General features: G+C 42.6%; 2 protein-coding genes across 4 annotated transcripts; both read left to right on the top strand.

Annotated features, from left to right (window-relative positions):
* Nucleotides 1-649: 649 nt before the first annotated feature.
* On the top strand, nt 650-7,498 carry LOC106569542 (spindlin-W). Of its 3 annotated transcripts, none has more exons than XM_014140998.2 (5): nt 650-759; nt 2,127-2,168; nt 2,281-2,546; nt 3,428-3,661; nt 4,406-7,498. In XM_014140998.2, the coding sequence occupies exons 2-5, from the start codon at nt 2,149-2,151 to the stop codon at nt 4,609-4,611; spliced, it is 726 nt and encodes a 241-aa protein (XP_013996473.1). In that variant the 5' UTR covers nt 650-759; nt 2,127-2,148; the 3' UTR covers nt 4,612-7,498. The 3 variants fall into 3 exon arrangements, with proteins under 3 accessions (XP_013996473.1, XP_013996474.1, XP_013996475.1); XM_014140999.2 differs by lacking the exon at nt 650-759 and adding an exon at nt 1,031-1,270; XM_014141000.2 differs by lacking the exon at nt 650-759 and adding an exon at nt 1,502-1,523.
* A 4,055-nt stretch (nt 7,499-11,553) lies between these two features.
* On the top strand, nt 11,554-20,517 carry LOC106569541 (hydroxysteroid 11-beta-dehydrogenase 1-like protein). Its single transcript, XM_045694352.1, has 7 exons — nt 11,554-11,840; nt 14,236-14,366; nt 14,634-14,745; nt 14,845-14,936; nt 15,047-15,140; nt 18,295-18,460; nt 18,934-20,517. The coding sequence occupies exons 1-7, from the start codon at nt 11,759-11,761 to the stop codon at nt 19,109-19,111; spliced, it is 855 nt and encodes a 284-aa protein (XP_045550308.1). The 5' UTR covers nt 11,554-11,758; the 3' UTR covers nt 19,112-20,517.
* The last annotated feature ends 2,213 nt before the right edge of the window (nt 20,518-22,730 follow it).

Here is a 22,730-nt window from a genome sequence, read left to right as displayed (position 1 = left end):
GTGTGTGTGTGTGTGTTGTGTGCCTCCACCTTCTTGCAAATAACACCTGGTTGACTCATTCATACCACCACTTCCAAGCCTTGATTCAACATTGATCCACTTTATAATTGCTAACATATTATTATTAGTAGCCAATATTATATAGTTTGATATCAATATAAACATGCAATGCATCCATTCTACAGAAGTACTCACACATTGTAAGTCTAGACTATTTCCTAAAGCAGGCATAGCTATTCATATGGGCCCACAGTTGAATAGCAGGACAAAGAAAGTATGGGCTAAGGGAAAAATACATGTCATAGTGCAGCTGTAAAGGAATTTTCCCAACCCAATCCGCGATATGTATTGCATTGTGGGAAATGTAGTTCAACCTACACGCTTGGCCAACAAGCTTACTACCGGATAGGCAAAACAAAATGGATACGTTTGATGTTAATTCAGTTTTCCTGAAATAGACAGGCCTACACACTGAATATTTAATTGCTTGCCAAAGCCACAATGTACAGCTCCACTAAAGACCGTTATTTTTTCTCCTTTGTGAGTTACACAACCCAATCTATTGTTATGGATTTATTGGTGTGGGTGACATGAAGGACACCAACTCCCAGCGGCCTGTGCGAAGGACAACACTTTTACAGAGTTTAGTCATAAACCTATCTTGGTAGTTGTAGTTCTCGTAGTCAGACTGTTCCCTTGTAGCCTACATGAGGCGGATTCTGCTCAGCAGAGGGAAGTAGATATGAAAATAGGGGCCAGGTAACTCTCTTTGTCTAAATATGCTTTCTACTTTGATAATCGTGTTACTGCACTACATTATTATGCATTTCAAGCCCGCCAGTGTGTCAATTTTGTCTACGCTATTTATTGTAATGCAAATGCCAACACAGTTGGTCGTTTTACTGTATACCAGTGGTCAGTGTTACGGCACAAAATTACCGCACATGATTACATGACGTTGAATATTCTATTATTGGTTTCGCTTTGCGCAAATAGGCACGCGCCTCTTTGAAAAGCAATTGGCAACATCTGAACGTAATCGTGCATGTGAAAGGCTAGGCCTACACCTCTGCTTACAGGCATGCTTACACCTTGATGTTGTAGTCAGGATTATCTCTGGCTTGTCCAGAAATATCAAATTGCTGCAATCTTACGAAACGTGGTCCGCAGCGAAATTACATTAGAGACATGACATGATTTCACAGACAACTGCACTGGCAACAGTTGAAGGAGGTTATGCAGTGAGGGCGACGTTGTTTGTTGACATCCGGTAGGGCTACTTAATCTGCGTTTACACAGGCAGCCCAATTATGATATTTTTTTGCCAGTAATTGGTCTTTTGACCAATCACATCAGATGCTTTTAGAGCTGATTTAATTGGTCATAACACCAATTAGTTACAAAAATATCAGAATTTGGCTGCCTGTGTAAATGCAACCATTGTAACAACGCCTGTGGTATACTCGCGGGAAACTAGGGCTACCTGGGTAAAATAACACATCCTCGACAGTACTTGTACACTGGTGGGTGAGGGTTTATTGCTTGCGTAACCATAATTCATTATATGATAACACTGTAACAGGTTATCTTGTTATGATTTGCAGATTGCATGTCTCCAGATAAATGTGCCATCTAACATTTCATTTGAATATAGGTATTTCTACCCCGTGACACAGTCCATGTGTTATCAATATTGCCTAGTGAAATGCTAATTCATAATTAGCCTACACTCAATACAATTGTATCAAATTAGTTTCTCCAGATTGAGATTATGGTAGAGATCCTTGGTATATGAGCCACATTACTATTCCCACTGAGTGGGGGAACCCTATTGGCACGATTCGCAGGGTGTATGCCTTTCACGCCAGTGACCCGGGCTCGCTTCCCTTGCCGTTCTCTACACTGGTGTCAGAAGTGGGATGGTGTTTGTGAATTTACGGCCCAGAACTATGAGGGGGCTGAGTTGTCGAGGGCACAGGGACGTGCCTTTCCGTTCTGCGGGTGCAACATAGCGATCCTCACTATGTGAGCCAGCGACCTGGGTTCGCTTCCCTGCCCTGCCATTTGCTACATTATTAAAGGTTCTTGCATTGAAATAATACACTGTCTTTGCTCTCTGCCCACAGGATTGTGTGAATTTCTGGAAATATGTCCAAGAAAAGGGGCAGGTAGGTTGAAACACCTGTTCTTGGTTATTTCACTGATATTTGAGTACTGTTTTGGGTATTTCCTGTTTTGCTTTAACCTAAACTTTATTTTACACCTATATTCTTCTCTCAGAAAGCGTAGTAGCGGCGAGCTGAGTGAGAGTTCGGGTTTGTCTCTGTCGTCGACCCCAGACCCTAACAACCTGCTGGGCCTGCGGATTGAGCACAATTGGAGGGAGAAGGGCAACCTGACCAAGTGGAAAGGCACAGTGCTGGAGCGCCTCACCGTCAACACTTCCCTGTACATGGTCAAATACGACGGCTTCGACTGCGTCTATGGCATCGAGCTGTTCAAAGACGAGCGGGTGTCCAACCTGCAGGTTTTAACAGAGAAAGTCGGTGGGTTCACCTACGTTTTGAGTATGTTGAAGCTTTGATTTAAGCATGTTGGTAATGAGAGAAGAAATTCTCGACCTGGAATGACCGCCAAGCAAATATGTACAAAACACAAAAGAACAGTGTGCTGGTCTTTGTTCCAGGTCAGTATGTACACAACAGATTCATCTTATCAAGGCCAATTGTAAATAAAAGCCTGCATACCATTATCCCCATTGCTCTCCTTATCCGTAGGTTAATGACCTACCGTTTCGTTATCATGTGACCTTTCCACGCATTGCTAATTGTAATCTCCTGTACAGCAAACCACAAGATAAAGGTGTTGTCAACTCGATGCAAGATCATTTTGTTCAATCCCATCACCTCAGCACCTAGCTTGTATTGTATATGTGTCAATGTAGAAGAATTGTATAGGATTGGACCTATACACCTATCTATTCCATTCAGATCGAAAGGGCCTAGTATTTGTTTCCCCATTTTACCTCTTGCCCCCAAAGTACACAAAAAGAGCAATTCTCTCAGTTTAAGTTAAGTAACTATTTTAGTAGCCTGGTGGAACCAGTTCACGTTCTGTTTTGGGGCTCCCGAGTGGCGCAGCGGTCTAAGGCACTGCATCTCAGTGCAAGAGATGTTACTACAGTCCTTGGTTCGAATCCAGGCTGTATTACATCTGGCTGTGATTGGGAGTCCCATAGGGTGGCGCACAATTGGCCCTGTGTCATCCGGGGTTGGCCCTCATTGTAAATCAGAATTTGTTTTTAACTGACTTGCCTAGTTAAATGAAATAATCTGAAACCAAAAGTGAGCACAGTGTTCCGTGTTCTTGACCAGGCTGCTATTTTAGTGTTTTTCAAAACTATAAATCCTTCTCTTTACCTCCATAGTAAACAACAAGATCAAGGTGCCCCACGATGCGCCAGAGCTGGTTGGCAAGGCTGTGGAGCACCTGTTTGAGAAGGAGGACGGTGAGAAGAATGAGTGGAGGGGCATGGTCCTGTCTCGCGCCCCCATCATGACCAACTGGTACTACATCACCTATGAGAAGGACCCTGTGCTCTACATGTACCAGCTGTGGGACGACTATAAGGACGGAGACCTCCGCATCCTCCCTGAAGCTGGTGAGAAAGACTTTATTTACTCCATATAATTATGTTAACCTTTAGAAGATGATGCGACAGAGGGTCTGATACAAATCACAGGTCTGTTGCAATGGTTAGTGCTGACACAAGGGAAACCTAGTTTAACATTAGTAAAGGAGTTTGTAAACCTAGTTTAACATTAGTAAAGGAGTTTGTAAACCTAGTTTAACATTAGTAAAGGTCGTTGTAAATCTAGTTTAACATTAGTGAAGGCCCTTGTAAAGACTTTAACCCACACATATCTTATCTCCCTAAGAAGAAATAGAAATGGTCTTCACTGCATAGAGCAGTTGAAATAAGGACATACAGCACAGTATGTGGATGGCCAGGGAGGGAGCCATGTCCTCAGTACTAACAGAACCTGAGGATGAAGTAATTGTTGTAAAGCTGAATGAAAGGCAGGTTTGACATGTAAAGCTAAGGAAGAGATATACAGAAGAGATATACACACATCTGATTATACTGGGCAGATTCTGCTGGGGATCAAAGTATACATCCAGAAAGACAACTTAAAATCAGGTCATGAATGGCTTATGAGGCTACTGGGTGAAATGGTTGTAGTCTGTTGAGAGCATGAGAACTGGAACACATGTCTTACGTGGCTAGCTGCTGAGTAGTGGACCTGAAAGAGGAGGAAGTATTTGTTCTGGTATGTGAAGTAAAACGGCAGACACCATATGCATATCTCTTTTTTCCTCCTTTATTTTTTCCCTCGTTTCCCAGAGAACAAACACCTGCTGCCTGCGGACAGGAAGCCAGGCGAGGAGACAGAGAGCCTTGTGGGTAAGCAGGTGGAGTACGTCACTGATAAGGGCGTGAAGAGGACTGGGCTGGTTATCTACCAGGTTCCCGCCAAGCCCTCCGTCTACTACATCAAATACGACGACGACTTCCACATCCACGTTTATGACCTTGTCAAAACCACCTAGAATCCATCTCGACCCGGTCAAAACCACCTAGAATCCATCTCGACCCGGTCAAAACCACCTAGAATCCAACTAGACCTTGTCAAAACCACCTAGAATACAACTAGACCTTGTCAAAACCACCTAGAATACAACTAGACCTTGTCAAAACCACCTAGAATACAAATTCGACCCGGTCAAAACCACCTAGAATACAAATTCGACCCGGTCAAAACCACCTAGAATATAAATTCGAACCCGGTCAAAAACCACCTAGAATATAAATTCGGACACGGTCAAAAACCACCTAGAATATAAATTCGGACACGGTCAAAAACCACCTAGAATATAAATTCGGACACGGTCAAAAACCACCTAGAATATAAATTCGGACCCGGTCAAAAACCACCTAGAATATAAATTCGGACCCGGTCAAAAACTACCTAGAATATAAATTAGGACCCGGTCAAAACCACCTAGAATATAAATTAGGACCCGGTCAAAACCACCTAGAATATAAATTAGGACCCGGTCAAAACCACCTAGAATATAAATTAGGACCCGGTCAAAACCACCTAGAATATAAATTAGGACCCGGTCAAAACCACCTAGAATATAAATTAGGACCCGGTCAAAACCACCTAGAATATAAATTCAGACCCGGTCAAAACCACCTAGAATATAAATTCAGACCCGGTCAAAAACCACCTAGAATATAAATTAGGACCCGGTCAAAACCACCTAGAATATAAATTCAGACCCGGTCAAAAACCACCTAGAATATAAATTCAGACCCGGTCAAAAACCACCTAGAATATAAATTCAGACCCGGTCAAAAACCACCTAGAATATAAATTCAGACCCGGTCAAAAACCACCTAGAATATAAATTCAGACCCGGTCAAAAACCACCTAGAATATAAATTCAGACCCGGTCAAAAACCACCTAGAATATAAATTCAGACCCGGTCAAAAACCACCTAGAATATAAATTCGAGCCCGGTCAAAAACCACCTAGAATATAAATTCGAGCCCGGTCAAAAACCACCTAGAATATAAATTCGAGCCCGGTCAAAAACCACCTAGAATATAAATTCGAGCCCGGTCAAAAACCACCTAGAATATAAATTCGAGCCCGGTCAAAAACCACCTAGAATATAAATTCGAGCCCGGTCAAAAACCACCTAGAATATAAATTCGAGCCCGGTCAAAAACCACCTAGAATATAAATTCGAGCCCGGTCAAAAACCACCTAGAATATAAATTCGAGCCCGGTCAAAACCACCTAGAATATAAATTCGGACCCGGTGAAAACCACCTAGAATATAAATTCGAGCCCGGTCAAAACCACCTAGAAAGGACTTTCTAGTCCCCCCGCCTCAGACCCTCACACCTGTACACACACCTTGAGGTCGACTCCCATTTCAACTCAGTCAATTCAGGAAGTGAGTTCAAAATTCAGTATTTACCAAATCGAAATATTGGGAAGCTTAATTCATCAATGGAATTTGAATACCTCTCCTGAATTGACTGGATTGAAATGAAACTCTGCAAACCTGACACTTACTGTCATTATTGTGGACATGTTCCCTGCCTTGTGTCTCATCTAATGGGAGAAGGACTACCAAGGTCAGAAGTTTGCTAAAAGTGTGAAATCTGTGACTTAGATCGACTAGGCTTTTGTAAACAGTTCAAAGCTTACATCTATTTATTTTTCATTTAAAGTAACTGTCAAACTTTTCCAGATTTCTATGAAATATGACAAGTAATTACTTACAATATGAGTAAAATAGTTTTCCTTCCAAAAAAAAGTAATTATGTTAAAAAGTAGCTTTTCTGTATTTGAATGGTGGGTGCGTACCCCAACAACATAATGGTGTGGGTGTATACTGGTCATCACAAATTTTAATGTGAGTAGGCCGCTGATTGGCCAGCTCATCCTCCTCAGGAGTATGACATTATACTCTGTAAGGAAATAGCAAGCAGTTTTTAAACTATCTGTTTTAGATACAAGTTTGAGGTGGGGTTTTTGAAGTGTTTATTTTTCTCCAATTTATGCTTTGGCCACATGAGTATAGGATGAGTCAACAACATTATTTGGCTTAACAGAATATTAACTTTTTTTAAAGTTACATTTTCACTCGACAGTTACTTTAAGAAACAAGAGATGAAGCAGCAATGTTTGATTTTTCTTATCTCTATGTGCAACTTATTTTAAAACATATTTAGCTATGATTTTTATTTATATATTCTGAAATAAAACATGGATACAAACTTTGTACCAGGGCAAAAGCTTTGATACAATGTATTCCCAACTGATGGTTGATGACTTGGTTACTATGGACAATAGAATTAGTGTTTTGTTTGGCTAAGGAAGTAGATGTTATCAGTGAAAATGACCTATGTTAATGTTCAAATGTGTTGCTTGAATAGTGCAAGAAAAAAATGTTATTTAATAGAAATTATTAACAATTGCCAAGATTTGCCTGCTCATGTTTCAGAACCACCCACACCAGCTAAGCTCACATTTTAATTTGAGAGGAATTGTTTGACTTAGCTACTAGTTTCATAAGTTCAGAAAGTCATGTTTAAGACATTTTGGATTACAATCAACCCTTAGTCATGGTTGAATAATCTAATATTTCTGTCATGTTGTTAGACCGTCATAATCGTAACTGTACTTACTTTTTGTAAATACGTGTAATGTGTGACGCATTTTAAAAAATACTGCAAAGATGCTTTGGTATTATTTGCTCTTCCTGTTTGATGTTGAATAATGCTTTATTTCGCGATTGCAGCCATTGTTGGTTCATTATTGTTCCACCACTAGTGGCCAGGTTTACTTAGCATTTAAACCTTTTTTTCAGTAAGGAATTAAACATAAAAGGTAATAAAACCGTTACATGTTTCTAGCTTAGTTTTTGTTCTTTGTTCACCTCAGAAATTAAGGTGTAAAAATGTCCCTAATGTGAATGCTTTTGTAAAGCTGCACATATGTTTTAATGGGGCTATTTATCCACACGAAAAAGGTTGATGTTGAAATTGACTTGATCAAAGATAAAGACCTTTTATCTTTATATCTGTGTGACAGGTGAAGATTCCCTACCAGTAGTGGCATTTTGCCAGAGAGATAACATTTTACAATGCCTAGAAGGCCCTAAATAATTCAATTTAGTTTATAATTCAATTTAGTTTAAAAGTAATGTTACCTCAAAATGCCTCTTAATTTAGATCTTAAGTTCTACATATATTTGGAAACTTGTTGTCCTCCTCTCTTGTGTTCTGCTCTGTCATTCTCACAGTGTTTGATAGCTATTAAAACCATTCATTATTTCATCATGCCCATCAGACAGTCAGTGGTATTCAAAAGCTCTGTTTGGGAAAATATCTGAATTTTCTCTCCTCCCTCTCCTTCGTTGTTAAGGTGCTTTATTGTGTAGTTTGCAAGTTTACAGAACTGTCGAGAGATTCAGAGGAAATATATTTACCATGTTATTTTGCTGCTTTCTACAAAAGTTGATTATTTAGTAAGCTTACAAGTGTTCAATTCTCCGTTTTGTCTGTTTGTGTAACAACACTATCATGGATAATAAAAGAGATATTTTTTGCACAAGGTGTGTGTTCCCAGCTCCTGGTACATAGCATATCTCCCATATTCCTGTGCATGAGAATATGGCGAGAGGGAGAAGTATAAGGAAGAGGGCATAAAATTACATTGTGTATTTGCCTATCTGACATTAAAAAATAATAATACATGCAGTACCAGTCAAAAGTTTGGACACACCTACTCATTCAAGGGATTTTCTTTATTTGGACTATTTTCTACATTATAGAATAGTAGTGGAGACATCAAACTATGAAATAACATTTATGGAATCACATAGTAACCAAAAAAGTTAAACAAATCAAAATATATTTTATATTCTTCAAAGTAGGCACCCTTTGCCTTGATGACAACTTTGCACACTCTTGGCATTCTCTCAACCAGCTTCACCTGGAATGCTTTTCCAACAGTCTTGAGGACTTGTTGGATGCTTTTCCTTCACTCTGCGGTCCAACTCATCCCAAACCATCTCAATTAGGTTGAGGTCAGGTGATTGTGGAGGCCAGGTCAACTGATGCAGCCCTCCATCACTCCTTCTTTGTGAAATAGCCCTTACACAGCCTGGAGGTGTGTTGGGTCATTGTCCTTTTGAAAAGCAAATGATAGTCCCCCTAAGCGCAAACCAGATGGGATGGTGTATCGCTGCAGAATGCTGTGGTAGCCATGCTGGTTAAGTGTGCCTTGAATTCTAAATAAACCACAGACAGTGTCACACCTCTTCTATCCTTCACAGTGGGAACGGAGATCATCCGATCACCTACTCTGCGTCTCACAAAGACACGGCGGTTGGAACCAAAAATCTAAAATTTGGACCCATCAGACCAAAAGACAGATTTCCACCAGTCTAATGTCCATTGCTCATGTTTCTTGGCCCAAGTAAATCTCTTCTTATTATTGGTGTCCTTTAGTAGTGCTTTCTTTGTAGCAATTCGACCATGAAGGCCTGATTCACGCAGTCTCCTCTGAAAGGTTGATGTTGAGATGTGTCTGTTACTTGAACTCTGAAGCATTTATTTGGACTGCAATTTCTGAGTCTGGTAACTCTAATGAACGTATCCTCTGCAGCAGAGGTAACTCTGGGTCTTCCTTTCCTGTGGCGATCCTCATGAGAGCCAGTTTCATCATAGCGCTTGATAGTTTTTGCGACTGCACTTGAAGAAACTTTGAAAGTTCTTGACATTTTCCGAAATGACTGACCTTCATGTCTTAAAGTAATGGTGGACTGTTGTTTCTCTTTGTTCTTATTTGAGCTGTTCTTGCCATAATATGGATTTGGTCTTTTACCAAGTAGGGTTATCTTCTGTATACCACCCCTACCTTGTCACAACACAACTGATTGGCTCAAATGCATTAAGAAGGAAAGAAATTCCACAAATTAACTTAAGGCACACCTGTTAATTGAAATGCATTCCAGGTGACTACCTCATTAAGCTGGTTGAGAGAATGCCAAGAGTGTGCAAAGCGGTCATCAAGGCAAAGGGTGCCTACTTTGAAGAATCTCAAATATAAAATATATTTTGATTTGTTTAACACTTTTTTGGTTACTAGATGATTCCATATGTGTTATTTCATAGTGCTGATGTCTTCACTATTATCCTACAATGTAGAAAATAGTAAAAATAAAGAAAAACTCTTCAATGAATAGGTGTGTCCAAAGTTTTGACTGGTACTGTATACAGTTGAAGTTGGAAGTTTACATACACTTAGGTTGGAGTCATTAAAACTCGTTTTTCAACCATTCCATACATTTCTTGTTAACTAACTATAGTTTTGGCAAGTCGGTTAGGACATCTACTTTGTGCATGACACAAGTAATTTTTCCAACAATTGATTTACAGACAGATTATTTCACTTATAATTCACTGTATCACAATTCCAGTGGGTCAGAAGTTTACATACACTAAGTTGACTATGCCTTTAAACAGCTTGGAAAATTCCAGAATATGATGTCATGGCTTTAGGAGCTTCTGATAGGCTAATTGACATCATTTGAGTCAATTGGAGGTGTACCTGTGGATGTATTTCAAGGCCTACCTTAAAACTCAGTGCCTCTTTGCTTGACATCATGGGAAAATCAAAAGAAATCAGCCAAGACCTAAAAAAGAAAAGAAATTGTAGACCTCCACAAGCCTGGCTCATCCTTGGGAGCAATTTCCAAATGCCTGAAGGTACCACGTTCATCTGTACAAACAATAGTAAGCAAGTATAAACACCATGGGACCATGCAGCCGTCATACCGCTCAGGAAGGAGACGCGTTCTGTCTCCTAGAGATGAACGTACTTTGGTGCGAAAAGTGCAAATCAATCCCAGAACAACAGCAAAGGACCTTGTGAAGATGCTGGAGGAAACGGGTACAAAAGTATCTATATACACAGTAAAACGAGTCATATATCGACATAACCTGAAAGGCCGCTCAGCAAGGAAGAAGCCCCTGCTCCAAAACCGCCATAAATACGCCAGACTACGGTTTGCAACTGCACATGGGGACAAAGATCGTACTTTTTGGAGAAATGTCCTCTGGTCTGTTTGGAGGAAAAAGGGGGAGGCTTGCAAGTCAAAGAACTCCCCCAACCGTGAAGCACGTGAAGCACGTGTAGGCAGCATCATGTTGTGGGGGTGCTTTGCTGCAGGAGGGACTGGTGCACTTCACAAAATAAATGGCATCATGAGGCAGGAAAATTATGTGGATATATATTGAAGCAACATCTCAAGACATCAGTCAGGAAGTTAAAGCTTGGTCGGAAATGGGTCTTCCAAATGGACAATGAGCATACTTCCAAAGTTGTGGCAAATGGCTTAAGGACAACAAAGTCAAGGTATTGGAGTGGCCATCACAAAGCCCTGACCTCAATCCTATAGAAAATTTGTGGGCAGAACAGCAAAAGCGTGTGCGAGCAAGGAGGCCTACAAACGTGACTCAGTTACACCATCTCTGTCAGGAGGAATGGGCCAAAATTCACCCAACTTGTTGTGGAAGGCGACCCGAAATGTTTGACCAAAGTAAAACAATTTAATGGTGATGCTACTGAATACTAATTGAGTGTATGTAAACTTCTGACCCACTGGGAATGTGATGAAAAATACAAGCTGGAATAAATCATTCTCTCTATTATTATTTTGACATTTCACATTCTTAAAATAAAGTGGTGATCCTAACTGATATAAGACAGGGAATTTTTACTCGGATTAAATGTCAGGAATTGTGAAAAACTGAGTTTAAATGTATTTGGCTAAGGTGTTTGTAAACTTCCGACTTCCAACTGTATGTGCCAACTTACATGGCTGGCGTCCTAGTGTCACTGCCCCTTTAAGGCAAGACAAGCGGTAGGCTAGGGCTACAATATATATGAGGTGGAAGGCAAGAACCACTTTGTCTGTGGCTTGCAGCAGTGTGATCATAGCATGCTTTACAGAACTTGGAGTTTTTAGGATAACCTTACGGGACCTTTTTGTTTTTACAGTTAGATGAAGTAGGATATTGGCACAGGCGCACAATTGTTTTACCAATTAAAGTCATGTGTCTTACCTGAGCATCACCTGCGGCACTGAATAGAAGTCAACATTGTTATGCAGGTCCCAATGAAGACCATGTTTTTAATGTTTGCCGTTTGCCTGATTGCAGTCCTCTGGAGGGACACGTTTGATCCAGGTGAGTCCTCAAACAGTGCTCCATAGGACAGGCAGACAACAGTGCTCCATAGGACAGGCAGACAACAGTGCTCCATAGGACAGACAGACAACAGTGCTCCATAGGACAGGCTGACAACAGTGCTCCATAGGACAGGCAGACAACAGTGATCCATAGGACAGGCAGACAACAGTGCTCCATAGGACAGGCAGACAACAGTGATCCATAGGACAGGCAGACAACAGTGCTCCATAGGACAGGCAGACAACAGTGCTCCATAGGACAGGCAGACAACAGTGCTCCATAGGACAGGCAGACAACAGTGATCCATAGGACAGGCAGACAACAGTGCTCCATAGGACAGGCAGACAACAGTGCTCCATAGGACAGGCAGACAACAGTGCTCCATAGGACAGGCAGACAACAGTGCTCCATAGGACATGCAGACAACAGTGCTCCATAGGACAGGCAGACAACAGTGATCCATAGGACAGGCAGACAACAGTGATCCATAGGACAGGCAGACAACAGTGATCCATAGGACAGGTAGACAACAGTGCTCCATAGGACAGGCAGACAACAGTGCTCCATAGGACAGGCAGACAACAGTGATCCATAGGACAGGAAGACAACACACCTTTTTAGCTCATTCAAGGTTCTTGTTCGTTTAGATTCCCCCATCCAGGAAATTGCTGTAATTGTCATTTCCCAGTGTTTGATTAGCCTTTTCCATTTCAAGTTTTTAAACTAAATTAAGATTTAATGCACTAGATTTAACTATTGTCATAATTTACAATATAATCAGAAAACAACTTTGACATCAAATGGGACACCACTCACTTTGTCAATTCAATTTAACCTGAGTTCTTGAACAGTTTCAATCCACAATGGACATTTGTCCCTTAATGACTGCAGATACCCATTAGAATATCTAGACTGGATTGGACTGGGCTAGACTGGACTGCGGAGACTTGGTAGATTTGAAGGATTTGCAGATGTGGCCATCGGGCAGATCTGTCCATATTAGGGCAGACATAACTGAGTGTGAAATAAGGTCAGGATCTATAACTTATGGATCATATGTAAACTTAATGTGTTACAGTATAACACTTAATTTCTTATCTTAATTTGTCATTGAGAATGTGGGACTAGACAGTTCTAATTGCAAACTGAGCTGTTGACATAGCCTTGTTCTGTACCATATTCTCTACCTATATACAACTCTAAATACCCCAATTCATGTTAAGTTAAAAAGAATACAAGATAAAATTGCTGACACCATTTAAACCAATGAGGGTTCAGAACCTTAAAGCCAATGAACTCCTAATCATCTTTTTTGCAGATAACCTTTATAGTCCCAAGTTCTTGATATGCCAAATCTTATCTTAATTTTTCATATTTTACCTTGATATCAACATAACTTACTTTGACCGTCCCCGGTGCAGCTATGTATTTATTGCCTTTTATGTAATCAGTCCATACATAGTCTCTCCAGACGGCTTGCCTCCCACAATGTTACCAATGTTCCAGCATACACAGTGCGCTATGCTATGATAGTAGTGCAACCTAAACTCAGGGGTAGACGTAACACAGTAAATAAATATCTGGGACACTCAAATTAGTATGATATGCTATGTTTTGTATGGTATGTATTCATTTCTGGATGTCCATCATCCATTTCGAATATGTTCCGAATTACAATTCGTATGATATGTTGCGAATTACAATTCATACAATATGTTATGAATTTGCCATACGTATGATATGTTATGAATTCCAATTTGTTGTGGCTAATGTTAGCTTGGTGGCTAGTAGGCTAACACTAATGTTAGCTAGGTGGCTAACATTATCTAGGCTAGGGATTGTAGACCTCCACAAGCCTGGCTCACTCTACATGTGTTTCAGCTCATGAAACATGGGAACAACACTCTACATGTATTTCAGCTCATGAAACATGGGAACAACACTCTACATGTGTTTCAGCTCATGAAACATGGGAACAACACTCTACATGTATTTCAGCTCATGAAACATGGGAACAACACTCTACATGTGTTTCAGCTCATGAAACATGGGAACAACACTCTATATGTATTTCAGCTCATGAAACAGGGGACCAGCAATATATATGTATTTCAGCTCATGAAACATGGGAACAACACTTTACATGTATTTCAGCTCATGAAACATAGGACCAACGCTTTACATGTTGCATTTATATTTTTGTTCAGTATTTAATAGTATGTGATGATCATGATGACAATGAAGTATTTTACGCAAATTTGTGTTTAACCTTAAAACACCTCTATTTTATTTTAGTCACTGTGATCATGTGATCGTCCTTCCCCATCAGTAGTCTTTCTCACCCCACGCAGCCTGACTGACTGCCTGTCTGTCCGTTTGTCCCTCCCCTCAGAGTCTGTTCGTTGTGCCAGGGTGCTGGTGACTGGGGCCAGCACAGGCATTGGAGAACAGGTGGCATACCACTATGCCAAGATGGGCGCCCAGGTCGTCATCACAGCCAGGAGGGAGTACGCCTTACAGAAGGTTTGAGGATCTGTCTGTGTCGGTCTCTCTGTCTATCTGTGTCTGTCTGTCTGTCTGTCTGTCTGTCTGTCTGTCTGTCTGTCTGTCTGTCTGTCTGTCTGTCTGTCTGTCTGTCTGTCTGTCTGTCTGTCTGTCTGTCTGTCTGTCTGTCTGTCTGTCTGTCTGTCTGTCTGTCTGTGAACTTCTATCCTTTCTACTGTCTCATGATGACCAGATAGATAGTGACAGCCTCTGTACCAGTGTGTCATTGCTCCCTCTGTCCTGTAGGTGGCAGCGAACTGCACACGCCTGGGGGCCCAGAAGGCTCTGTATGTGACAGGGGACATGTCCCAGTCCTCAGACCCAGAGAGAGTGGTGAGGATGGCTGTCAAACAACTGGGTAAGGACTGATCACTAAGAATACATTCAGTCATATTGTGAGTATTTATTATGTTAGAGATTCATAAGGCACACTAGTGTCTGTTTCTCTTTTTCGCAGGAGGTCTTGACATCCTGGTTCTAAATCACATTGGATCCACCCCATTCGCCATGTGGAACGGAGATGGGGATCACGTCAGGGAACTGATGCAGGTATGCTTTTGTTTTCTTCTTCATATTAGTCTATACTTCAAGTCTTGTGTCTGGCCAAGCGAGACAAGGTCATTCTATGAGTGTAGTTTTTAATGTGTTGTCTTCCAAAGTTGAATTTCCTCAGCTATGTGAACATGGCTTCAGCAGCTTTGCCAGTACTGGAGCAGAGTGCAGGGTCTATGATCGTAGTGTCATCTCTGTTGGGTGAGTATACATCACACAGCCTTATACAATACAGACTTACACAGATAGTATTATACCAATAGTCATACAGATAGTCTTATATAGATAGTCTTATATAGATTGTCTTATACAGATATAGTCTTATACAGATAGTGTCACGAATGTGTGTGGGAACGGACCAAGGCGCAGCGTGAATATCGTTCCACATATTTTATTATAATGTGAAACTATGCAAGACATACAATAAACAATAAACAAAACAACAAACCGTGACGACAGAGGTGCAACATGCACTAACTCAAAATAATCTCCCACAAACAAAGGTGGGAAAAACAACTACTTAAATATGATCCCCAATTAGAGACAACGATGACCAGCTGCTTCTAATTGGGGATCATCCAAAAACCCCAACATAGAAAAACAGAAATTAGAACCAAACAACATAGAAAAATAAAACTAGAATAAACCCCCCCAGTCACGCCCTGACCTACTCTACCATAGAAAATAAGAGCTCTCTATGGTCAGGACGTGACAGTACTCCCCCCCAAAGGTGCGGAACCTGAAACCAAAAGGGAGGGTTAGGGGAGGGGTGTCTAGTGTTGGCGGCGGTTCTGGTGCAGGACGAAGAACCTTCTCATCCCGCGGATCCTCCCGCATCGGAGTCGGTTCTGGTGCGGGATGAAGAACCCTCTCATCCTGTGGATCCGCCAGCATAGGAGGCGGCTCTGGTGCAGGACGAAGAACCCTCTCATCCTGCAAACCCACCAGCATCGGTGGAGGCTCAGGACCGCCGAACGTCGCTGGAGGCTCCGGACCGCGGACCATCGCTGGAGGCTCCGGACCGCGGACCGTCTCAGGAGGCTCTGAGCCGCGGACGTCTCAGGAGGCTTCGGGCCGCAGACCATCTCAGGAGTCTCCGGACCGCGGACCGTCTCAGGAGGTTACGGGCCGCGGGCCGTCTCAGGAGGTTCCGGACTGTGGGCCGTCGCCGGAAGCTCTGGACTGGGAACTGTCGCCGGAAGCTCTGGACTGGGAACTGTCGTTGGAAGCTCTGGACTGGGAACTGTTGCCGGAAGCTCTGGAATGGGAAGGTGCACTGGAGGCCTGATGCGTGGGGCTGGCACAGGTGGCGCCAGGCTGGTAACACGCACCTCAGGGAGAGTGCGAGGAGAAGGCACAGGACGTACCTGACTGAGGACAGGCACTCCAGGGAGAGTGCGAGGAGGAGGCATAGGACGTACTGGGCTATGGAGGGCACTGGAGACCTGGTGTGTAGAACCGGTGCAGGATATACTGGACCGTGGAGGCGCACTGGAGGTCTGGAGCGTAGAGCTGGCACAACCCGTCCTGGCTGAACGCTCACTTTAGCCCGGCAAATGTGGGGTGCAGGCACAGTGCGCACCAGGCTATGAATGCCCAGTGGAGATACAGTGTGCATCACCGCATAACACGGTGCCTGATTGGTCACATGCTCCTCAGGGTAAGCACGCCCGCTCTGCAGCGCTCTCAACGCCAACACCTCTCACTGGAATCTTTCGTCGAGTTCCTCACTCGACTCCCTGACTGGCTCCCTTCACCCCTCGGCTCCGCCGACCACTCCGTGTGCCCCCCCCCCCCAAAACATGTTTGGAGCTGCCTCTCAGGCTTCCGTTGTTGCCGTGCTAATTCCTCGTAGTGTCGCCATTCTGCTCTCGCTGCCTCTATCTCCTCCTTCGGACGGCGATACTCCCCTTCCTGCCTCCAGGGTCCTTTCCCATCCAAGATTTCCTCTCAGGTCCATTCCTCTTGACCACGCTGCTTGGTCCTCTGGTGGTGGGAGATTCTGTCACGATTGTGTGTGGGAACGGACCAAGGCGCAGCGTGAATATCGTTCCACATATTTTATTATAATGTGAAACTATGCAAGACATACAATAAACAATAAACAAAACAACAAACCGTGACGACAGAGGTGCAACATGCACTAACTCAAAATAATCTCCCACAAACAAAGGTGGGAAAAACAACTACTTAAATATGATCCCCAATTAGAGACAACGATGACCAGCTGCCTCTAATTGGGGATCATCCAAAAACCCCAACATAGAAAAACAGAAACTAAAACCAAACAACATAGAAAAATAAAACTAGAATAAACCCCCCCAGTCACGCCCTGACCTACTCTACAATAGAAAATAAGAGCTCTCTATGGTCAGGACGTGACAGATAGTCTTATACAGATATAGTATTATACAGATATAGTATTATACAGATATAGTATTATACAGATAGTCTTATACAGATATAGTATTATACAGATATAGTATTATACAGATATAGTCTTATACGGATATAGTATTATACAGATGTAGTATTATACAGATAGTCTTAAAAAATAGTCTTATACAGATAGTCTTATACAGATAGTCTTATACAGATAGTAGTATATAGATATAGTCTTATACAGATAGTCTTATACAAATAGTCTTATGCAAATAGTCTTATACAGATAGTCTTATATAGATATAATCTTATACAGATAGTCTTATTGTGGAAAACTCTAGTCCTTCCAGTCAGATCTGGCCTTGTTTTCTGATGGCAATCTGTTGCAAGGTGGGAGTGCTCCACCCCCCTCCTCAGAAGTGTAAGTTTCCAGTTTCCAGTCACACGTCTGATCTCTCACTGGACCCTTGATCTGTCAATCGTCACCTCTGACCCTGCCCACCTTGGCCCTCGGCCACTTACAAGGCCTGACTGACCATTCCTTTCCAAAATTGGACTGCATGAACTCCAAACATTATCTGGTGTAGATAATGAGTATATTCCATAAAACCATTCATTCAACTACACCATTAAGCCGTGTGTATCTTCGGCAGTAAAGGTTTGAACTTCAGTCTGTGTCATGTTCGTTATTGTGCCTCTAACCAGGTACCCAGAGTGATCGTCCCTTATATAAACCGGCACCTTCATTTTTGGAGTCCATCACCAGTTGGTGGCGCTCTATTTTTCACTTATACAGACAGTCTTATACAGATACAGTCTTATACATATAGTCTTATACAGATGCAACTGCACTAGTAATCCTTATAGGGAGAATACAATTTAAAATCCTGTTCTTCTCAGTCTGAAGTACTCAGACAAGCACTGTGGATACTGTGTAAACTCATCACCTTTCTCTTCCCTCTCTCCTCTACAGGTAAGATAACCACTCCTTTTGTGGGGCCCTACGCGGCCACCAAGTTTGCAGTGAATGGTTTCTTTGGTTCCATGCAGCATGAGCTAGCCATGCAGCGCAGCAATGTGTCTCTGACCATCACCACACTGGGCCTGATAGACACAGACTCTGCCATGGACAAAATCAGGTTAGTCACAGGAGCCATTTACACTAGGGTTTTCAACAGAATAAGAGATTTATATTCTACAACTCTCGTCTCTTCCGAAATAGATTCATGACATCAAGACTGGTTGTGCTTGTGACGCTAAATGACTGGTCATATAAGAGAAACATAACATGAATGAGTTGTATTGAGTGATTGTGTAATGGTATATATTTCTGACGGTTCAGTAACTGCTGCATTTATAGTAGCTCTTAGTTAAAGTGTAATGGGGAGTTAAGGTAAAACATTACAGTAGGTATCATGTAGGTCTTACCAATGTGTCGTTATTTTACTATGCAACCTTTATTCAAACCATTGAGATAACCTGGTGTGCATTTGAAATTGCACCTAGAACTGCACTATATAGGGAATAGGCCATTTCAGATGGAGTCCTGATTAAAGCATTCCCAAACACACTGCAGGCAGCATGTCTTTACATTGTTCTATGCCACCTCCAGAGGATATACCAACATGACAGCCTACCCAGCCAGCGATGCTGCCCTCCACATCATCAAGGCCGGGGCCACCCACCAGAAGGAGTCATTTTACCCTGGATACATCTACTTCGCCTGCTTGTGCAGAGACTGGTTCCCCTTCTTCAGAGACATCATCATCCAGAACTCCTACACATACTGAAGGAGCCAACATACCCCTAGTTAAGGAAGTACCTAAACCTACAGGAACGTGTGTGTCCTCAGGCCAAGAATAGCAAAGCACCCTTTACTGGCTCAGCTGCCTTACCAACCTTTGAGTAAACAAATGAACAACAGATTTTCAGCACAGTTATAGGGAAGGGCATTCAACATGTACGGACGGCACTTACACAAATTACTGATGATTGGATGAGATACATTTATAATAAAAAGATTGTGGGAGCTGTTTTGTTAGACTTCAGTGCAGCTTTTGACATTATTGATCATAATGTGCTGCTTTACATCCCCTGCTATGTCTAACAGAACACAGAGGGTGTTCTTTAATGGAAGCCTCTCCAACATAATCAAGGTAGAGTCAGGCATTTCCCAGGGCAGCTGTCTAGACCCCTTTACTGTTTTCAATCTTTACTAATGACCTGCTACTGGCTCGGAGTAAAGCCAGTGTGTCTATGTATATTGATGACTCCACACATCAGCTTCCTTCCACAGCAACACTTAACTAAGAGCTGCAGTCGGGTTCAGAATGGGTGTCAAGAAACAAGTTAGTCCTAAATATTTCAAAAACGAAAAGCATTGTTATTGGGACAAATCAATCACTAAACCTTAATCCTCAACTAAATCTTGTAATGAATAATGTGAAAATTGAGCAAGTTGAGGACATAACCCTGGATTGTAAACTGTCCTGGTCAAAACATATTGATGCAACAGTAGCTACGATGGGGAGAGGTCTGTCCATATTAAAGTGCTGCTCTGCCTTCTTAACAATGCTATCAACAAGGCAGGTCCTACAGGCCCTAGTTTTGTCGAACCTGGACTACTGTTCAGTCGTGTGGTCGGGTAACACAAAGAACGACTTAAGAAAATTACAATTGGCTCAGAACAGGGCAGCATGGCTGGCCCTTAAATGTACACGGGGAGCTATGTGGTATATATGTGGTAGTAGAGTAGTGGCCTGAGGGCACACACTTCATGTATTGTGAAATATGTTGTGAAATGTAATGTTTTTTTAATTGTATATAACTGCCTTCATTTTGCTGGACTCCAGCATGAGTAGCTGCTGCAGGAACTAATGGGGATCCATAATAAATCCAAATATATAGTACACAGAGCGGGCATGGTTATGTTAGGGGACAGTTGTTCAGGATAAGATAGAAATACTGTATAGTAGGGTGTTCACCTACTCCGGCACAGATTGGGTGAACACGCGCTTGGTGTTGATGACATTTCACTTCCTTATTGTATAAAATACATTTTACCAAGACAGATATGATTCTGTTCTGGGTCTCTAAAGAATGCTAATTTAACCATTCTCCTATTTGTTTAAAATGTAGTGGTACATTACATTTGTTGTACAGTGGTAAATATGAAAATAAAAGCTTCAAAATGAAACGAACACCCCTACAAGTCATTGTTTAAACGATTTATTTTATATGTGGTAGTGCTGTCCACTCAGTAGTGCTGAATCCCCCCCATCCCTCCATAAAAAAACAACGATGGGACAGCACTGGGCTCAAACTCATGACACTCAGAACCAGAGCGAGCTGCTTAGAACACTGCACCATGGCAGTTCACAATTCTTCAGCAAGCAGGGAGAGTATTTGATGAAACTAAATGGAAACACATTTTTTTGTTGTATTTTGTTTTATGCTTTCCACAAACCAAAGCCCTAACCATAACCCTTTGAGTTGTTTCTGTTCAAACCCGGTAACCACACGGAATGAACCCTGTAACAATGCGGAATTAATGGGTCAAAACTTGACGTTCATCCACATTACGTCAAATCCTGACTTGAAACTATGAGATCAAGTTGCAGCTTTGGCCTCAGTTGATCTCCTTGCATAGATTTCCCTTTGCCATTTGTTCAAGTATGGGTAGCTGCAGCTCAATATGGCAAACAAAGGATGCGCGAGGGGTTGTGTTGAAAGGAAAGTAGTGGGAGTGTGGAAAGGAGTGGGTGTGTCGAAAACGCTCCGCTATAGACAACTTTCTGTGTTTGCAAACATTGCTGCACGAGGGCTATGGGCTCAAGTTTCTAGCAGAACACAGAACACAAAAAAAGCTTATATTTACACATTTCTTATGAGTGCATTTCACTCTTCTTTTAGATTATAATTGGATTTTAAGGCTCATACTTAATATAATGTTTGTGTCATTATCGCAAATCAACTGCATTGTACTTGTTGCATTGTACCAGTAAAATGGTTCTTCGGCTAGCTTTTGCGATAGCGTATCCCAATGAGCGTTAGCATTTTAGCTAACAACTGCTGCATCCAAAATAGTTATTTTGCAAAGATCACAACCAAATATAATGTTAACGACTGTTCAAGTAAGATTCAAAACATCATTGTAAGTGTATAAGAACCCCAAAAAGTGATTTTGTTTAGATGTAATAAAAATGTAAATCTAGGCTCTATTGAATGGGCGTAGATGGCGACGGCTTTCTTACTGCAGCCAAGAGATGTGACATCTGTATGTTACGTCAGTGTGTTGTGTACTAGAAAGGGGTCTATAGGTTAGACGGTTTTTGATTTAGCTGTTTTTCTTTCTTCGTTTCTTCAGTTTTTAAGCGAGAGGATGAGTGTGAGTCATACTTCTATCAGGATAAGGTAAGACCCAGATGCAGACCGTGTCGAAGTAACAATGTTTATTACAGCAACAGGGGCAAAGGTACAGGATGGCAAGCAGGCTCAGGGTCAGGGGCAGGCAGAGTGGTCAGGCAAGCGAGCTCAGGGTCAGGACAGGCAACGTGGTCAGGCGGGCGGGCTCAGGATCAGGACAGGCAAGGGTCAAGTCCAGGAGGACGAGAAAAGAGAGACTGGGGAAAAGCAGGAGCTGATACAAAAAACGCTGGTTGACTTGACAAACAGGAGACAAAGGGCTGTGAGTCATGGGTTTAACAAGGGACACATGAAAGGTGGGGTGTACACAAAGGGCACGGGGCAACAGAAGACAAACAGCAGAAGGACTAATAATTTTACAGATGGGGAAACGGGCCAATAAACCGGGGGAGAGTTTGCAGGATTCCACCCGGAGGGGCAGATCCCGGGTGGATAGCCATACCTTCTGCCCTAGATGATACCAGGGAGCCGGGGTCTGATGGCGATCCACTTGTCGTTGATACCTGGAGGTGGTCTTGAGGAGGGCCGATCGGGCTCTCCTCCAGGTACAACGACAGTGGCGGACAAACATCTGGGCAGAAGGTACGACCTCTTCCTCCTGCTTGGGGAAGAGCGGGGGCTGATAACCCAGGGAACATTCAAAGGGCGATAGGCCCATGGCAGAGCAAGGAAGGGAGTTGTGTGCGTATTCCACCCACACAAGCTTCTGGCTCCAGGTGGTGGGGTTGGTGGAGACCAGGCAGCACAGAGTTGTCTCAAGGTCCTGGTTGGCTTGCTCCGAATGACCATTGGACTGGGGGTGGAACCCAGAGGACAGGCTGGCCGATGACCCAATGAGGGTGCAGAACGCCTTCCAAAACTGGGACGAGAACTGAGGACCCCGGTCGGAGACCATGTCCACGGGCAGTCCATGATCCGGAAGACGTGCTGCACCATGAGCTGGACCATCACCGTGGCCATGGGTAGTTTGGGGAGAGGAATGAA

Source organism: Salmo salar, chromosome ssa14, assembly GCF_905237065.1.
Source record: "Salmo salar chromosome ssa14, Ssal_v3.1, whole genome shotgun sequence".
NCBI lineage: Eukaryota > Metazoa > Chordata > Actinopteri > Salmoniformes > Salmonidae > Salmo > Salmo salar.
This window is presented reverse-complemented; position numbering and strand designations above follow the sequence as displayed.

Bases quoted from the DNA above. Each gene is read 5' to 3' on its own strand.
- LOC106569542 (XM_014140998.2), top strand. From the start codon at position 2,149: ATGTCCAAGAAAAGGGGCAG. The intron at 2,169-2,280 runs GTAGGTTGAAAC...TTCTTCTCTCAG, and splicing joins ATGTCCAAGAAAAGGGGCAG to AAAGCGTAGTAGCGGCGAGC. The intron at 2,547-3,427 runs GTGGGTTCACCT...TTACCTCCATAG, and splicing joins GGTTTTAACAGAGAAAGTCG to TAAACAACAAGATCAAGGTG.
- LOC106569541 (XM_045694352.1), top strand. From the start codon at position 11,759: ATGCAGGTCCCAATGAAGACCATGTTTTTAATGTTTGCCGTTTGCCTG. The intron at 14,746-14,844 runs GTAAGGACTGAT...TCTTTTTCGCAG, and splicing joins GATGGCTGTCAAACAACTGG to GAGGTCTTGACATCCTGGTT. The intron at 18,461-18,933 runs GTTAGTCACAGG...TGCCACCTCCAG, and splicing joins TCTGCCATGGACAAAATCAG to AGGATATACCAACATGACAG.